General features: G+C 32.3%; 1 protein-coding gene and 1 long non-coding RNA gene across 3 annotated transcripts; both read right to left on the minus strand.

The window, feature by feature from the left end:
• Positions 1 to 5,805: 5,805 nt before the first annotated feature.
• On the minus strand, positions 5,806 to 6,345 carry LOC123886539. Its single transcript, XM_045935847.1, has one exon. It carries the CDS (start codon positions 6,343 to 6,345, stop codon positions 5,806 to 5,808), a length of 540 nt encoding a protein of 179 aa, XP_045791803.1.
• A 7,527-nt stretch (positions 6,346 to 13,872) lies between these two features.
• Positions 13,873 to 17,496, minus strand: LOC123885622. 2 transcript variants are annotated; one of them, XR_006801199.1, is made up of 5 exons: positions 17,171 to 17,496; positions 16,632 to 17,043; positions 16,206 to 16,255; positions 14,939 to 15,021; positions 13,873 to 14,281 (listed from the first exon to the last, which is right to left on the minus strand). It is a non-coding gene; the product is annotated as an uncharacterized LOC123885622 (long non-coding RNA). The 2 variants fall into 2 exon arrangements; XR_006801200.1 differs by lacking the exon at positions 16,632 to 17,043 and having other exon boundaries at positions 17,171 to 17,487.
• Positions 17,497 to 19,411: the final 1,915 nt, after the last annotated feature.

Raw genomic sequence — 19,411 nt, forward strand, 5'->3', positions numbered from 1 at the left:
CTTCGTGGAGGAAAATTAAGCCACCATTTCATGCATATGTGTTATTCTTATCTCTTAACTTTTATTTAATTTTTTTTCATTTTATTTTAATAACATGAATGATAAAATTAATGACACTATCTTTACGTAGATATTTTTGTGATCTCAAAAATATTTTTCTTTTCTTTTTCTGGGATAAAAATTTATATTGTTGAGTAAACTACTGTTCGAAATTCGGTAGAATTTTAAGCCCAAACTTTTATCATAGCCTACTAAAATATTTTATGATTGATTTCTAAAATTACTTTTGTTAAACCCACAGTTTAGAAAAATATTAATTATCAGTCTACACAAGGTAAAAATACTATCAAAGCACACCTAAAATAATTCGGAAACATTAGGTATCACAATATTTTTATAAACTATTTATTTTTAAGGGTGTATACTTTTACACTACTAGTTCTGAAATTTAAACCATAGCTTTCATTAAATTAATAGATTAGATCTATAAGTTTTCTTTATCTAAAGTTCATTTCCAAGAAAATAATTATTTAAACATTCTCACACTTTAGACACGTAATTAGGACTAACCTGATATTGTATACTATTGTGAAAATATAACTAAATCATCAAATTTATTTTATAAAAATACTTAAATTAATAATATAAAGAAAATATTAGTTTATAAAATTTGGGGTGTTACAATTAACTTAGAATGAATCACTTTTTTGTTTGTAAAAAAAAAAATCAGAATGTTTTATTTCTTTTGTCACAAGATTTACTCTACTAAATAATTGAACAAAGAGTAAAATTGAGACCAATTTTCTAATTCAAATACATGGAATTTTGAATATGATTATAAATTAAAAATACTTAATTATGTCCCAGAATTTTGACTTGAGTTCTCCTACCATAACCTTTTCAACTTAATAATGGACATTTATTAAAGATTGAACTACGATAAGTGTTACAATTCTCAATTAATTAATTCAGATTCATGAATTAAAGGAACGAAAATCAGATTTTCTCAATTTTTTTTTTATTTTTGTTTCAAATTGTCAGTTTTTCTATACAAAATCAAAATAATCAATGCATATTTTTTTATTTTTTTTTACTTCTAATGCAAATTTTCTTAACACTCTATCAACGTACTAATATTATACTCCTACATGTCAAATTCTACATGATTCTGAAGGAAAAAAAACTACATGATTCTTCAGTTTTTTTTTAAGGAAAAAACTCTTCAAATGCAGTAAGAATATAATGGTGAAATATTTCAGACTTAATGAGTCACTGATAGTTTTTAATTAGTCAATTCAATTTCAAATTTTAAATGACTTTTGGTAAAAAAGAAATGTAAATGTTTTTTCTAGAAAAAAAAAATTCAAATGTTATTATACGCCTAAATAATTTCTTTGCTCCTAAATAGTTCCGTTAAAAAATATATTCAAATTCATTTTTATATTAAATTTTATTAAAAAGAATTTAAGGTAGACGAGATGATACTTACTCTAATACATGAAACACCTTAGAGTTCAAATAATAGTTGCAATTTTTATTTTTTTAATTATAAAATTAAATGTTTCATTAATTCATATAAATTCATATTTTCAATTTTTGTAAAAAAATAACCATATATTCAATTAAATGTGGCAAAAATAGTAGTTTTTTTAGGTTTCATTTCATGTTGCTAAGTGTGGTAAAATAAAATTTATGTTGCTAAGTGTTGATTATGCAACTTTTTCCATAAAAAGTGGTCAGTATACTTAAGTATGCAGAAATATTTTCGACAAAATCGATGAACCCAAAAACTCAAATCAAAGTGAAAATTACTCGATATTTTTTTGCTTTAAGTCAAAAAATTAACTAAACCAAAAAAACTAAACTGAATTTGTTTGTTTTTTGTTTTTGATTTTAATTAACCAAGGAACTGCACCAATAAATTTATTAAGCTTACGAATTTCACTTTAACTTTGCCTACTAGGTAACACTCAAATAATACAAGTTAACATGCTCATGTTTCACACTCAACAAAACAATATGAGTCAACAACCTAAAATTTATCATGCTCTTCATCATTAAGTTCAACAAAACCATCATTCTTCTCTTCATGCTTCATATTCTTTATGTTTCAAGTTCTCTTGAATAGTTTGCTATCTGTGTTTTCATTTCTTTAAATTCATTGCATGTATCAAGTTCTCTCGGGTACAAGGGCGGATCCAAACCTGTCATATTGGTGTGGCTAAAAAAACACGTTCACAAATTTCATAGTTGAAAAAACATGTTTGATGCTTGCAGTTGCTACCGGCTAGACCAAAGTCAACTTCAGAAGCTAATAAACCATATCAAATGTGTTGCACTTATTTGTTTTCACAAGTTTAGCACAAAGATCTTATGTTCTTTTAACTTTGCAAATTTTGAGTCACATCGAACATAATTCTGATGCTGATGTCAGAATTATAGCTTGAAATTTGAGACGTAATTTCTAGATGTGTTTCCAACTATTCATATTCAACAACTTTAACACTTTCATTGTTTGAGTTTGGTAGAATTTCAACATAGTATTAGTGCATCCTGCAGGATATGAAGTAAGCAAATTATACAATTACAATTTATGCAAAATCAAAATTTACATAATTCGTTTGGAGCTTAAATATGCAAAAGGTCCATGTACTTACGGGTCATTTGAATTTTAGTCCCTGCATTTTAAAAACCTTTCATTTTGTCACTGCACTTTCATTTTATTTTAAAAAAATAGTTCATAAGCTGACTTTTGTGCTAATATCAAGAACAAGTATCCAGATTTAAAATTCTATTTTTTTCATGCCGTCCTTGAGTCAAAGAGACCATTGGTGATTTGATTTCATCAATGATGTGATTTCTAAATCAGTGGAAGGTGTACTTTTGAAAGTGAAGTTGTAAAAAGATGTTTAAGATGTATTTCAGCTCTTGCGGAACATTATGCTGGAAACATGTTATTACCCAAAGAGATGAATGAAATTCATGTGGATATGTTCTGATGAATAACTGAGTGGAAATAAGAAAGAAAAAAAATGTCAAGCTTTGGAAGGTACTGAAATATAACATATTTATTAGAGATCACCTGACTAATAAGATTGACATAGGAAAATGTCAAGCTTTGGAATGGAATTCATGTGGATATGCTCTTGGTGTTGTTGTGTTTGTATATTTTATTAGTGTTGTTATAAGAAAATGGCATGCTGCTCCATTTGCTTTGTACATTGTGGTCATTTAATCTCTTGCCTTTAGTTAACATTTTATGTGTCATAAGTCATTCATATAAATTCCTTAAAAAAAAAACATTCATATAAATGACAATAGCTCGGAGATTTTTACCCAAACTCCACTACCAAGATCAATGTTTAATCTTATCACCGAATCGGTTTCATTTGATTTGTTTCATGATTTTAAGTTTTGCGTTATAATCACTATAACAAGCTTTATCTTGAATTTTATTTGTTTTGTAATATTATACTTATATTGAATATTAACATTCAATATTTGATGTAGAGTAATGAGCCGGAGTAGCTAACAAGTTCTTCAATAGCCAAGTTTTTGGCCAATGTAAAACCTCTATAAACGACATAAAGTTTCACAAGCATCATGTCAGACGACTCACGAATGAAACCAGAAAAGTTTGATAAGTAAAAACCTAAATTGTTTCTGATAAAACCCTCATAACTAGCTCTAACTAGGGAACCTAAACAACTACCGTCAACGTTGAGGATAACACAAGAGAAGTTTTCATTGTTCCATTTGATGAACCTGTACCAACGTGATTACAAGAGAAAAAAGATGTGAAAATCTAGACCAAACTCTGGATGTTGAAGGATAGCTGATATAGGGACAAAGATTCATTATTTAAATAAATTAAATTATGATATCTCCATATACACCAAACATCAGCCGAGAAGGGATTAGCTTGGGGACCCATGGAACCGGCCTTGAGCCAATCACGTGCGTCAATTAAAGAGAAGAAAGTTCAGTCATTGAATTCAATGTGGTGTCAAAGGTTTCTAGGGAATGTATAGTCCTGAACACAATGAAGGAAAGTCGTTTCCTGGAGCCCACATCGAGTAAAAATAGAGTAAGTGTCCAACTTCCGATGATTGAGTAAGGAAAGCAGGAACCAAATTATGACAGGCTAACCGTAAGAAAAAGATGATCTTCGCATGTAACTACTTTACTTTAAATAAAATGCAGAAAATCAAAAGTTTAGAAATAAAAAGATGATCTTTGAATGTAACTACTCTACTTTATTTTATGTGCGTAGCAAATTTGAATTGTGTTAAGTTGTTTTTGTAATAAAAATAAATTTAAATGTATATTAGTCTTCATATTGTCATAATAATAAAATTTAGACCCCTTATTAAAAAAAATGATTTTTTGGGCTTAATTTTTTTTCAAAAACTTAGTCATTATTTAATTATTGGCATTTTAATTTTTGAAGTAGCAAAATTTGTTACACAGATTGTTAAAGACAAAACAATTCGATGTGACTTATTAAACATATTAGTGTAATTTATAATTTTTTGTGTTAGATAATTATGAAATTTGAAATATTAAAATGTTAATTTTTATACTCACTTTTTAACCCGTGTTTGGCACGAGTCCGGATACTAGTGTCTAGTGGTTTATAATAGGCCGTTGTACCATGAAAGGAAAATTAGGATTAATATATACTCCCTCCGGACACAATTATAAGCAAAAAACCACTTTTTAGATTCATTGAAAAATTAATGTATGCAGTCTATATAGGCCAGATACATTATTTTTTCAATGAATCCATGAAAGCAAAGCGTGTGGGAAAATGAATTGTAATCAATTTCACATTAAGAGGAATGAATATGAGAAGCAAGTTTGACTAAAAGCCTAGAATCATAGTTGGACGTTAGGGATGACAATGGGTAGGGTATGGGTAGGGTACTATAGTACCCATCCCCATACCCGCAGTTTGAAAAAATACCCGTACCCATCCCCATACCCGCGTGGGTAACAACCTTTATCCCCGTCCCCATACCCTATGGGTACCTAAGTACCCGTACCCGTTACCCGCATTTTTGTTAAAAATAAATCAATCGATTATAAAATATCTTATCCTTTTAATATAATTAATTTTTTTGAAAGATTTTAATGTCTACTCATGAAAATTATAAACAAAAATTTTACCAATCTCATGTTAAAGTTCATTTCTTTGTTAACATATTTACATTGTGTTTGTATTATTATAAATAAACATTTTTATTAAAAATGTGTAATAGTTTAATAGTTGTTGTATTTTTTTAAATTGATATACATATCTTATTATATAAAAATATATATAAAATAAATATATATATATACATTATGTGGGTATGGGGCGGGGTGGGTACTAAGGTACCCGTACCCGCACCCATACCCGTTCATTTTTACGGGTAATTACCCGTACCCGTACCCAAAATGCGGGTTTTTACCCTACCCGTTATGGGTAATTTTTGCGGGTGACCACTGGGTATGGGTCAAATTGCCATCCTATTGGACGTGAGTCACAATTGGCACAAGAAAGGAATCATTATGAATTAAGAGGAAATCAAACGATTAAATGAAATAGACTTTCTTGTAGTTATCGTGAGTCACACAAATGCCTCCCCTTAATGTAAATAAAATGAGGGAATAAGATCGAGCAATTAAAATATGGATGACTAAAATCAAACAATTAAAAATAAGCGTTAAAATCGCACAATTGAAACCTAGAGGCCAAAATTACACTGCATTTAAGCCTTGGATTAATAATAATATTTTCCTTTTAATTTTGGTACAAAATAATTAGGTATTTATCACATAGGATAACATTCTAATAATAATCTCTGCAACCAAATTAACAACATTAACATATTTTGGAAGTACAGAGGTATCCTCATAAGGAGGATCACTCGGTGACTCTCCTGAAAGACATATAAAAGCATCAAATTGGATAGTTTTCATGCTTTCAACCACAGATTCGTAATCTCCTGTCTTGAAGAGTTTATCAACATCCTCAAACGTATGAAGGGCACCCTTTTGGATACCAAAAAGTTCTGAACACATATTGTAATGGTATGTTAGGTTGAAATTACTACCACTATGTGCAATTAAACTGTCGAGTAGCTTGACGGTGTTGGTCACATTGACACGAAGAGCGTCAATGGTGTATTGTGTAAGGCTAACAAGATCGCGACTTTTCCCAGGTTTTGCATTGAGAAGATTTGAACAAAATGTATAATCTGTGACGTTCTTGCAAATGGCATCAACGTTTACAACTTTGACTGCATAACAAGACGTAACACATAAAATGAACACCACTGCATAGGACAATATACGAACCATTTTATTTGCTGATAATGTAGGAATTTCCTTTGGTTTCACTTCACTCCTTCAATTAACCACATATATATAGTTCGCGGGGAAGGAAAAAAAAGATTTTTTATTTTTTAAACAAATAACACGAAAATAGTTATCTTGTTGAAGAATTTAATTTATATGCACCGTCAGTGTAAAGTTATTTTTCACATGCATCCAATAATATACTGACACATCATGTATGGTATTTAAAAACACATGATGTGTCACATTCATTAAATGATATGACAACACATCACTGGATGTATGTGTAAAGAATCTTTACACCGACAGTACACAACAATTAAACTCTATTTTGAAAGTTTTTGGTCAAAACGTGATAATTATGTTGACTCAATTCAAAGAATTTTTCACTCATTTAATTAATACTCCATCCGTAACACTATATAAGCAAAAATTATTTTTCTAGGTTCATTGTATAATTAATGTATTGGTATATATTATAGACCAAATACATTAATAACCTATAAATGTCATTTTTGCTTATATAGTATTACATATTATTTTGAAAGTTTTTGGTCAAAACGTGATAATTATGTTGACTCAATTCAATAATTATGAATCCATAAAAGCTTATAAATCTGAAATAATTATTTTTATTGACTTTTATTTCATCTAAAACGGCTAGATATATCAATCGTTAGTTGATCCAGTGGTGATTGGCGCTGCACTTGATAGGAAGGACTACGGTTCGATTCTCGCAACTGCGATAGGAAGAAGGCTGACACATCATGTATGGTATTTAAAAAAGTCAATAATATACTGACACATCATGTATGGTATTTAAAAACACATGATGTGTCACATTCATTAAATGATATGACAACACATCACTGGATGTATGTGTAAAGAATCTTTACACCGACAGTACACAACAATTAAACTCTATTTTGAAAGTTTTTGGTCAAAACGTGATAATTATGTTGACTCAATTCAAAGAATTTTTCACTCATTTAATTAATACTCCATCCGTAACACTATATAAGCAAAAATTATTTTTCTAGGTTCATTGTATAATTAATGTATTGGTATATATTATAGACCAAATACATTAATAACCTATAAATGTCATTTTTGCTTATATAGTATTACATATTATTTTGAAAGTTTTTGGTCAAAACGTGATAATTATGTTGACTCAATTCAATAATTATGAATCCATAAAAGCTTATAAATCTGAAATAATTATTTTTATTGACTTTTATTTCATCTAAAACGGCTAGATATATCAATCGTTAGTTGATCCAGTGGTGATTGGCGCTGCACTTGATAGGAAGGACTACGGTTCGATCCTCGCAACTGCGATAGGAAGAAGGCTGAAATCAGTTGATGTCAGAACTGACCATTGAATCAGACTAGACGGTCTAGTGGGCCGCATACTAAGCTTTGTATGGCCGAAAAGATGTACCTTCCATGACAAGCGTAGTATATGGGTTTCCGCTTCTTCTGCTCAAAATCAGCGGAGTTATAGTAGACCATTCAGACAAGAGCAATCGAGATCTAGCAGCTTTTTTCCTTCATTCGCGAGTGAGGTTGACCGTGGCATTATTGACTGCAAATTAATAAATATTACTTAGCCATTATTTTCATCAAATTTTGGATTAGTGCTACAATATAATGTTCACAAAATTTTCAAGCGTGGTTACAACTTAGCTGCCACCATCGTCACATTACTCGCTCTTGTCCAAACATGTTACACCTTCGTTGCCTATCACTTTCCGAAGTAAACCGCTTTTTATTAGTAGTTTAATAACCAAAAGTTATTAGTTTGATATCTCCGATTACAAAAGAGCATGAATTTCATCCTGTATCTCTGTTATCCTCTGTCATTATACAAAAATTAGGCTAAATTATATATTTATTCCTCAAATTTATTTTATGTTTCACTTTAGTCCCTTAAATTTTGTTTGTTTCATTTTAATTCTATAAATTACGGAGGGTGTATTGGATTGAGATTTTATGAGACAATTTTGGCAAAAAAAGTCTTGATGATTTTATGAGATTTTATTGGACTATATTTATTTTGTGATTCTATAAATTACAAACACTATATTATTTGGTCCTTTAAGTTTTTTCGTTTTATGGTAGTCTTTAATTTTTTTCGTTTTATGTTGGTCTCTAAATTGTCTAAAGTTGGTATCTGAAAGTATTAAATTGTCCAAAATTCAAAACTTAAGGGACTAAAATGAAATAATATTTTTTTTTAAGCAAACAAACTTCAAATTAATTTAAGGACAAAAAGTGTTATTTAACAAAAAAAAAAAAGAAAGAAAGAAGATTATTTTACATTACAGTAAACACTAAAAAGAGATCCATAATTTTTTTTTTTTTTTTTACTAAATCCATAAATATCTTCTATGAAAAATATAAATATTAAATGTTTATACTACCAATTTCATTAGAATGTGACATTAATTTATTTATCCAAATGCAAATTACTACCAATATCTCTTATATTCTAAGCTTGTTCCGCCAAGCTATCACTAAACCTAATTTTTTTTCCCGCTCTTTTCAATACAACTTTATATTAAAAAAGTACAAATTTGTCAAACATGAGAATCGAACCTGCCACCCTTGCTTACAACAAAGTCTTTTAACTACCAGAGCATCTGCTTCAATTGTGATTAAATTTATGAATCTCATCTCTTAACCCTCTTAACCACTAGAGCTAATAAGAAATTACTATTAAAAATAAAGATTAATAATATATATAGTAACGTTACTATAAGAGATACTATTTGTATTAGAATATATAGATAGATTAATAATATATAGTAACGTTACACGTTGATATATATATATTATTAGAATAGATGAGAAATCACAAAAGTTGCTTTTTTAACTGGATATATTAATTCTTATTATCTCTTATATTCTAAGTTTGTTCTGAAATGCTAACCATAAACCTAATTCTTTTCCTTCTCTTTTTAGAGCAGCTTAATTTATACTAAAAAAAATACAAATTTGTCTAACACGGGAATCAAACCTGCCTCCCTTGCGTAAAATAAAGTCTTTCAACCACTAAAGCATGTTCTTCAATTGTGATTAAAGTTAGAAATCTCATCTCTTAACCCTCACATATATGACATAAATTTATTTCACATCATTATCATTTTTTTCCCTCTTTTATTGAGTGACTCACATTCTTAATTTTGCTATCAATTAACTTTAACCTATGCGTATCAATTAATGTTTGGTTGCTAAAAAAAAATTATTTGCATCTATAATAAGCTAATCCACATTCTTAATTTTGCTATCAATTAATCTTAATCTATGCGTATCAATCAATGTTTGGTTGCTAAACTTTTTTATTTGCGCCTATAATAAGCCAACCCACATTCTTAATTTATACGTGTCAATCAACGTTTGGCTGCTAAAAAAAATTGTTTTGCGCCTATAATAAGCATAATTTTTGCACCACACATGTTGGAAAATTTTACATTAGAAAATTCTTAGTTAACTAATCTTTGTTGATTAAAGAAAAATTTGTTTATTAGTTTTGTAATTATTTTTATAATATTTTTTTAACCCGTTACCTAATTTTCAACCCTAATTCTTTGGGATACCTTTTCATTTTCCACATTAAACTAAATAAATTTTCACTAGAAACTTCCACTATTTAATTCAATTCCAAATATTTCAAATATACAATTCCAAAATAAATTTAAAAAGATACGAATAAAACTTTCAATGTAGTCTATAAAAAAGTATTTCATAATATAACATAATTTCGGTTGTATGAATTTTATCCAAGTATTTTTTATTATTACATATTACGGCTGATTAGACCCGTGCACCGCACGGGTCGAAGTTCAAGTATCAAATCAACAATAAGAAGAAATCAAGATAAGATTTGATAAGGCTTAATTAGTCAAAAGAGTCCTAGTCTTTAGCATTGTTTGTTAGCTGATTTTAGTCAAGTTTGTTAGTCAAGTTTGTTTCCTTATTTTTAGCTAGAACGTGGGCTGTAGCATGTTACAGCACATATGTTTTTACTTCTATTTATTTTTGCTTTTCACGTTGAATAAACAAGTCATTCCCATAACAATTACTTGCTTTCTCTATAGTTCTTATTGCATCTAACATTCTGGTATCTAGAGCAGTGACCTGAGAGATGGGTTCAGAAGCAAATTTTGCCGCAGCCTCCATACCAAAGTTCGACGGCGACTACGATCATTGGAGCATGGTCATGGAGAATCTCCTTCGATCCAAAGAATATTGGGTTGCTGTTGAATCAGGCTACACGGAGCCAACAAGTAGAGATGGGATGACCGCAGTGCAAATAAAGAATCTGGATGAGATGAAGCTGAAGGATTTGAAGGCTAAGAATTACTTGTTTCAGTCAATTGACAAGTCAATTCTGAAGACGATCACGCAGAAGGAGACATCTAAACAGCTATGGGATTCCATGAAGTTGAAGTGTCGCGGAAATGCTCGAGTGAAGAGAGCACAACTCAATCGTCTACGCCGAGACTTTGAGGTCTTAGCAATGAAGCAGGGTGAATCGATCACTGATTATTTTGGTCGAGTAATGACGGTTGCAAATGACATGAGGAATTATGGGGAAGATGTTGATGATGTCAAGATCGTTGAAAAGATTTTGAGAACCCTCACTGATAAGTGGAACTACATTGTTTGTTCCATCGAGGAATCCAAGGATATAGATCAGCTATCAGTGGATGCCTTGCAAAGTTCTCTGCTCGTTCATGAGCAAAAGTTCAAAGTAAGTGGAGAAGATGAACATGCTTTGAAGGTAACTCATGAACAGGGCTATGGTGGAAGAGGACGAGGAAGAACTGCTTTCCGAGGAGGCCGGGGACAAGGCAGAGGCAGGAGTAGCCAACCAAGGAGTAGGGAAACAGTTGAATGTTACAAGTGTCATAATCTTGGACACTACCAGTACGAGTGCCAAGCAAATTATGTTGATTTGGAGGAATCTGAAGAGATGGTGCTAATGGCGTATGTAGACACGTTTGGAGGTGATCGAGATGTTGTGTGGTATATTGACTCTGGGTGCAGCAATCACATGTGTGGTGATTCATCACTCTTCTGTGAGTTAGAAGAAGGGTTCAACAAGGTCGTTAGATTGGGGAATTATGCAAGCATGAACGTTGTTGGAAAAGGAAGTGTTCGATTGAATGTAAAAGGAGTAAATTATCTAGTACGGGATGTATATTATGTGCCTGGTTTGAAGAATAATCTTCTCAGTGTTGGGCAGCTGCAAGAAAGGGGTTTGGCTGTACTAATGCAGTCAAATGAATGTCGAATTTATCACCACACAAAAGGTTTGGTATTCCAAACCAACATGACAGCAAATCGAATGTTTGTGCTGTTATCAAGCACTCAATCAATCAAAAAAGAAAACAAGGAAGAGTGCTTCCAAGTAACCACTGAATACGTGGCTCACCTTTGGCACCGAAGATTCGGTCATCTCAGCTACAAAGGGTTGAAGACTTTGCAAACAAAAGGCATGGTGAGAGGCTTGCCATGTTTCTCTGAGGGGGAAATTGTGTGCAAAAATTGTTTGAAAGGGAAGCAACATCGTGATGTAATCTCAAGGAGAAGCACATGGAGAGCATCAGAAAAGTTGGAACTTGTTCATGCTGATATTTGCGGTCCGATTTCTCCGTTTTCGGAGGGTAACAAAAGGTACTTCATTTGCTTTATTGATGACTATAGTAGGAAGGCATGGGTGTATTTTCTTGCTTATAAGTCAGATGCATTCACTACCTTTAAGCTATTTAAAGCTCTTGTTGAAAAAGAAACTGACTTGTCCATTAAATGTCTAAGAACTGGTCGTGGAGGTGAATTCACATCAAATGAATTCAAGGAATATTGTAAAATGAATGGAATCAAGAGGCAATTAACTGCTGCATATACACCGCAGCAAAACGGAGTCGCCGAGCGGAAGAATAGAACCGTGATGAATATGGTGAGGAGCTTATTGGTTGAGAAAAATGTTCCAAGAAAATTCTGGGCAGAAGCAGTAAACTGGGCATTCTATGTTCTTAATAGATGTCCAACATCATCAGTGAAGGAAATGACACCAGTGGAAGCTTGGTGTGGGGTGAAGCCTTCGGTCGGGCACTTAAGAGTCTTTGGTTGTATAGCATACGCACATGTACCAGATGCTCGACGAACAAAGCTTGAAGATAAAAGTCGTTGTTGTGTTCTTTTTGGTGTAAGTGAAGAATCAAAGGCATACCGACTTTATGATCCTACCTCCAAGAGGATTATTATCAGCCGGGATGTTGTCTTTGAAGAAGACGGGCAATGGAATTGGGAGAAGAGATCTGAAGAAGATAACACGTTTGATACGGAATGGGAAGATGAGAAAAGTGAAGAAAGGGAGGAATCAACTGATGGTAATGAAGAAGAAAATGCAACTGATAGTAATGAAGAAGAAAATGCAGCTGAAGGTAATGAAGAAGAAAATGCAACTGATGGTAATGAAGATGAAAATGCAGCTTCTCCTGTGTCAGAACACCGAAATAGAAGAGCACCAGGGTGGATGAATGATTATGTCTCTGGTGAAGGTCTTTCCGATGAAGAGGTACAAACTCAATTAGTCTTGTTTGCTCATGCCGTTCATTCTGATCCTACTTCATTTGACGAAGCAGTAAAGGAAGTGAAATGGAGGGCAGCGATGGATGCAGAAATGAAATCAATTGAGAAGAATGGAACATGGGATCTCACGGAGCTGCCGAAAGAAGCGAGAAAAATAGGAGTCAAATGGGTGTACAAAACAAAGTTGAATGAGCTGGGAGAAGTAGAAAAATACAAGGCTCGCTTGGTCGCCAAAGGGTATGCTCAGGAATATGGAGTTGATTATGAAGAAGTGTATGCTCCTGTAGCTCGTATGGACACGGTTCGAATGATTTTGGCACTTGCTGCACAAAGAAGTTGGTGTGTATTTCAGCTGGACGTGAAGTCAGCCTTTCTTCATGGGAAGTTAGCTGAGAATGTATACGTGGAGCAGCCAAGGGGTTATGAAATAAAGAATGAGGAGCATAAGGTATATAAGCTTATCAAAGCCACTACAAGAAAACTGCTTTGGAGCGTCCGCCTAAAACAGACGCTAAATACCAAAAAACGGACGCTACAAGGGTTTAGCGTCTACCTAGAGTCTGTGTCGTGACGGACACTTAATTGCCTGAAGCTAGCAGTTGCGTCCAGCAGACGCTACTTTAGCGTCTGTCTTTTTAAACGCAAAGCTGAAGCTAGTGACTTGAATATACGGCGGACGCTATTGGCTAATATTAGCGTCTGCTTTTGTTAGATGCTATGAATTAGTTTTTGAATAATATAGTGTCAACTAAAAGCAGACGCTAGCAGACGCTAATCTTAGCGTCTGCTTGTTTTAGATGCTATAAATTAATTTTTGAATAATATAGTGTCAACTAAAAGCAGACGCAAACATTTTTTTTTTTTTTCAAATATAGCATTGTAGCTGATGGAAAATCAACAAACAATTAATATTAATGCAACTAAATTATAAATTAAATAGTTTTTTACTGGACCTTCTATTTATACCATATAACCATATATAATGTCAACAAAAAAGGTCTACATCCATGAAAATATAATCCACTAATAAATAATCCACCAAAATATCCCACAAAATATATAACCCATCAAAATAGTCCTAAGCACCTATCAAAATATAACCCACTAATATATAACCCACCAAAATAGTCCTAAGCACCTATCAAAACCGCATCAGTACTTGCTCTAAAAATTGATCTAAAACAATAGGATAAATAAACTACATCGTAAATGAAAAGCCAAAGGGCATAAGATGGAAGTCCATCCTTAAGTAAATTGCCATCCATTCAAGAAGAGAAAACAACACTCTGTATTAAAAAACTGCATCCTTTTCCAAAGACAAAACACACGGCAAGGCCTCCAACAAAATTAAACTAATTACCAACAAAATTTATATTCTCTGGTTCGAACCCTATTAAGATACATTCACATGAAAGTGAATAAATTTAAGTGTAAAAATCACATTTAGAGACAAAATCACATGTAGAATCAATTCTAATCACTATTAGAAACACTAAACACATCAAAATCAATTTTAAGTCTTAAAGAATCATCTTTTGGCTCTCCTAACAAATTGAATGGACTTAAGTATGGTTGCTAAGATAGAGGTATATGAAATAGAGTAAATTAAGCATGTGATCACCGGCACAAAGATAGACAATTGACAAATCAAAATCAAAAGAAGAAACATAAGAGTATATGATAAACGACCGATGCAAATATGTATTCATATTTTCCCAGCTTGACAAGAGATCTATGAAAGAAATTTACAACTTTTGCCAAGGTCTTGGAACAAATGCAATTCAAACAAAAAGTGAACAGATAGAACTTAAACAAGAGGGATTACAATACAACCAATTTTACCATTAAGCTAACAACTTAACAAGCTTGTTATATGTTGACTTTTTTGTGTCCATGATTTCAAAATTATATGCTAATATGTTATGTTAAGTAAGATTATATTGAGATAAAGAGGTTTAAAGGATTCAATGAATAATCAATTAGTATAGAGAACCTGACGGAAGAAGATGCAGTAAGTCAGGCTGCTTCCCACATTTTACTATATAATCCAATGAGGCACGATAAAAGTAAGAGAACCTGACGGAAGAAGATTTCACATCAAGATTGTTAGAACGTTGTCAGCAGAATTTGTCAAAATACTATCTTATTCTTCTTCCTATCTAGTAAGTTTGTATAGCCTCATAATATCCATAAGTTTGATCTTTGTATTAAATGACACAGGCTAGTATTAAGTATTAACAGATGAAAGTATGAAACATGTTATACTTCTCTTTTCTAACTCATTCACATTCATATAATCAAAACTTCAAAACATCAAAATCCTAATTTCTTGCAACATGACATAGTTTCAAAAAATTATGTGGATTCTTTATAACATATCATTCATTTTAGTAAATAATAAACAATGATCAAAAGAAGGTAAATATTCTATATCATCAGACTGAGATCAAAACTAGGTTTATCAAATTCACTATGTTTAAACAGTACCTTACTCTTGTTACTTCTTATCTCATAAAAAACTAGACTGATAAATCTCAATAATGACAGTAAAAGAGTAAACACAGTTTCTGAAGCTCAAGGATGCATCTCTGTTTCTATATATATTCCAGCTTGAGGGGAGTGTTAGAGTTCCAATTATTGGACCCTAAACCCATTATTAGTGTATATATGTATATACATTCTTGTAATCTAATCCGTAAGTAAGTAATTTTAAAAATTTCTACATAAAATATCAATAACTTAATGAAGGAGGGATTGAACCTTTTAACCTATTATTGAAGAGTTGAACTCCTCTAAGATTGATTAAAAGTCCTAATGATGAAGGGATTGAACCACTAATTTGATTATTATGAAGACTAAGCTTTCTAAGACCTTCAAGACACCATAATCATTTTGAAATAGAACTGAATAACAGTCACAAACTAGCAAAACATAACAGAACAGTCACATAACTGAATACCACTTCACAGAACAATTATAAAACTCTTCAAATAAACCTTCTCTTCTTTTGAATCATACATGAACAAAGGTACTCTAAACAGTAGCACAAAATTTATTAAAATCTACACTTTAACTATTAATTTGAATGCATGTGATAACCTTCTTTCAGCATCAAAATCTTCAAAATAAACTATAATGAATATCAGCCTCCTTGATACTTACATTATACATATCTAACACTGATTCAACATTTGTGTGCAGGTAATTAGCCATTATAGTACTGATTACTACGTATTGCAAGCTTCAGAATGATCACTTACCAGCCATGTAAGATTCCCTTCATCATATGCATGAAATGGATTCAAATAATCTGTACATTCCAAAAAAATTCGCCAAACAGAGCCTTATTAGAGTGTTATCAAAGATGGCATTGCTATGAGCTTTCAACAATAAAGCTACCATACTGATCTCAACTTATTCTAAATCACATCCTTCAAAATTACAAAGTAATGACAAGCTAAATAAACCACATATCAGAAGGTTAAACACCTCAATTGACTTTAAAAATCTGAAGCTTAATTATTCATACAATGAGCTATGTAAAGGGGCTTCAAGTGAACCTGAAGCAAAATTAAGCAATATTGAATCTGAAGCAAAATTAAGCAAATCATATATTGAAGTGAACCTCAATTTCAAGGAATATTTCAATGAGCTATCTTAATATTGAATCTGAAGTAAAATTGAACCTGGATTTTGAAGATTGAATATGATTTTGAATGTTAAACGAAGCTGAACGAAGTTGAATGGAGATTGAAGGTTCAGCGAAGCTTGAGAGGTTCAACGAAGCTTGAGAGGTTGAGTGATTTAGGGATTCGAACGAAGCCTGAATGTTGAATCTGAACGTAGCTTGAGAGATTTAGGGATTGGAGCTTGTGAGTGAGAATCACAGATTTAGGATTGAAGCTTATGAGTAAGAATATCGATGAGAAGCTTATGAGAATCACAGATTTAGGATTTTTTTAGGGTTTAGGGAATGAAGAAGCTTGAAAACCCACACAGACACACAATAACACACTTATCACACAATAATACAACACCAACATACTTAACATTAGAAAGGCACCACAAACACAAAAGAACAGCAATAGTACGCAAAAACTGCAAAAAAGATGAAGAGATGAAGTTACTTAACAGACAGTAATACAACACCAACACACTTAACATTAGAAAGGCACTTAATCGTTGGTAGTGTGACTTTGAGAGCTGAAGAGATGAAGTTACTAACCTTGTAACCACGAGAACGATGGATAATAACGGCGGAGTGATTGAGGTTGTTCTTCACGGATTAGGGTTGATGGAAGAGTTTTCTTCTTCCACAGCGGATTGTTCTTCGACAGGGACGAATTCGGAGGATTACGGTTGTTGAGACGAATTTGGTTCACCCATTCTGACGAATTCAATTCCGTTTACCCATTGTTGGAGGATTAGGGTTGTTTTCTTCTTTTTCTGTATTTTTTTGTCACTTCTTTTTGTGTATTTGAGAAAGAAAAGCAAAAATATATCAAATGATATATTATTGCTCATTGCTGAAATAGGGAATGAAAAGAAAAAAAGTGGGAAAATGAAAAATTGGGAAAAAAAATTGGCTCTTAACAAAAAGTTTTTTTTTATTTAATTTATTGTTTATTAGAGTCCGCTCCAGTAGACTCTAAGATGAATTTTATTTTATTTTTTATTAGTGTTTCAATCGTGTCTATCAAAGCGGACGCTATCTATAATTATTTAATTAAAATAAAGATTTACAATAAAAAGACAGTAGCGACAGTCATACAGACTCTAAATAGACGCTAATAGCGTCCGCGTCGGGGCAGACGCTAATATTTTTGAAGCTAAAATGCAATTTTGTTGTAGTGGCGCTTTGTACGGACTTAAGCAGGCACCGCGAGCATGGTTCAGCCGAATTGAATCATACTTTAGAAAGGAAGGCTTTGAGAAGGAGGACAGTGAGCAAACTTTGTTTACCAAAGTCAAACAAGGTAAACATTTGATCATTAGCTTATATGTTGATGATTTAATTTATACCGGAGATGATGAAAAAATGATGTCTGAATTCAAAGAGTCCATGATGAAGGAATTTGATATGTCAGACTTGGGTAAGATGAAGTATTTTCTTGGTATTGAGGTAGTCCAATTTGATGGCGGTGTTTTCATCAGTCAAACGAAGTATGTGACAGAAGTGTTGAGAAGATTTGGAATGGAGCATAGCAATCCTGTTGAAAATCCAATGGTGCCAGGATTTAAAATCTCCAAAGATGAAAATGGTGTTGAGTTGGATGGTTCTTTTTTCAAGCAGTTGATTGGAAGCTTGATGTACTTGACTGCTACGAGGCCAGACATAATGTATGCGGTTAGCTTATTGAGCAGGTATATGTCAAGACCTACAGAAGTTCATTATTCGGCGGCGAAGAGAATTTTACGTTACTTGCAAGGTACAACAAAGTTTGGCATTCTTTACAAAAGGGAAGGAAATTGTGAATTGATTGGATTTACCGATAGTGATTATGCTGGATCAGTGGAGGATAGAAGAAGTACTTCAGGTTATGTTTTTATGTTAAGTGGAGCTGCAGTAGCTTGGTCTTCTCGAAAGCAACCGATAGTAACATTGAGCACGACAGAAGCTGAATTTGTAGCAGCTGCTGGAAGTAGTTGTCAGGCAATATGGATGCAAAGGGTGCTGAAGAAGATAGGCTACAAGGGCAGTGAAAGTACTGTCATCTTTTGTGACAACAGCTCAACAATTAAGTTGTCGAGGAACCCGGTGATGCACGGCAAGAGCAAGCACATTGATGTACGTTATCATTTCTTAAGGGAGCTTGTGAATGATGGAGTTGTACAGCTTCAGTTTTGTGGTACAAGGCATCAGTTAGCAGACATCCTCACCAAACCGCTAAAATTGGAGTCATTTCGGGAGCTGAGATGGAAGCTTGGAGTCTGTGATTTTTCAGGAGTTAACTAGCTGCAAATGCAGTCTAGTTCAAGGGAGGGAATGATAAGGCTTAATTAGTCAAAAGAGTCCTAGTCTTTAGCATTGTTTGTTAGCTGATTTTAGTCAAGTTTGTTAGTCAAGTTTGTTTCCTTATTTTTAGCTAGAACGTGGGCTGTAGCATGTTACAGCACATATGTTTTTACTTCTATTTATTTTTGCTTTTCACGTTGAATAAACAAGTCATTCCCATAACAATTACTTGCTTTCTCTATAGTTCTTATTGCATCTAACAAGATTTTTATACCAAAAAAAAATCGTCAAAAAAGATATTATAAAAAAAAATAAAAATAAAGATATGATAAAGGAATGGAGAGAGAGAGAACGATATTTACGGCAATTGATTTTTATAGAATCTAACTAATAAATACAAAAGTTTTAGTAAAAAAGATATACTCCTTTAAAGTTTAAACTTTTGTCAAAAAAAAAAAAATACTTTTTATAATTAACAAGAAACATTTTTTTTTTAAGCAAATTAATAAG

Source organism: Trifolium pratense, linkage group LG5 (genome assembly GCF_020283565.1).
Source record: "Trifolium pratense cultivar HEN17-A07 linkage group LG5, ARS_RC_1.1, whole genome shotgun sequence".
In the NCBI taxonomy this organism is placed as follows: domain Eukaryota; kingdom Viridiplantae; phylum Streptophyta; class Magnoliopsida; order Fabales; family Fabaceae; genus Trifolium; species Trifolium pratense.

Bases quoted from the DNA above. Each gene is read 5' to 3' on its own strand.
- LOC123886539 (XM_045935847.1), bottom strand. From the start codon at position 6,345: ATGGTTCGTATATTGTCCTATGCAGTGGTGTTCATTTTATGTGTTACG.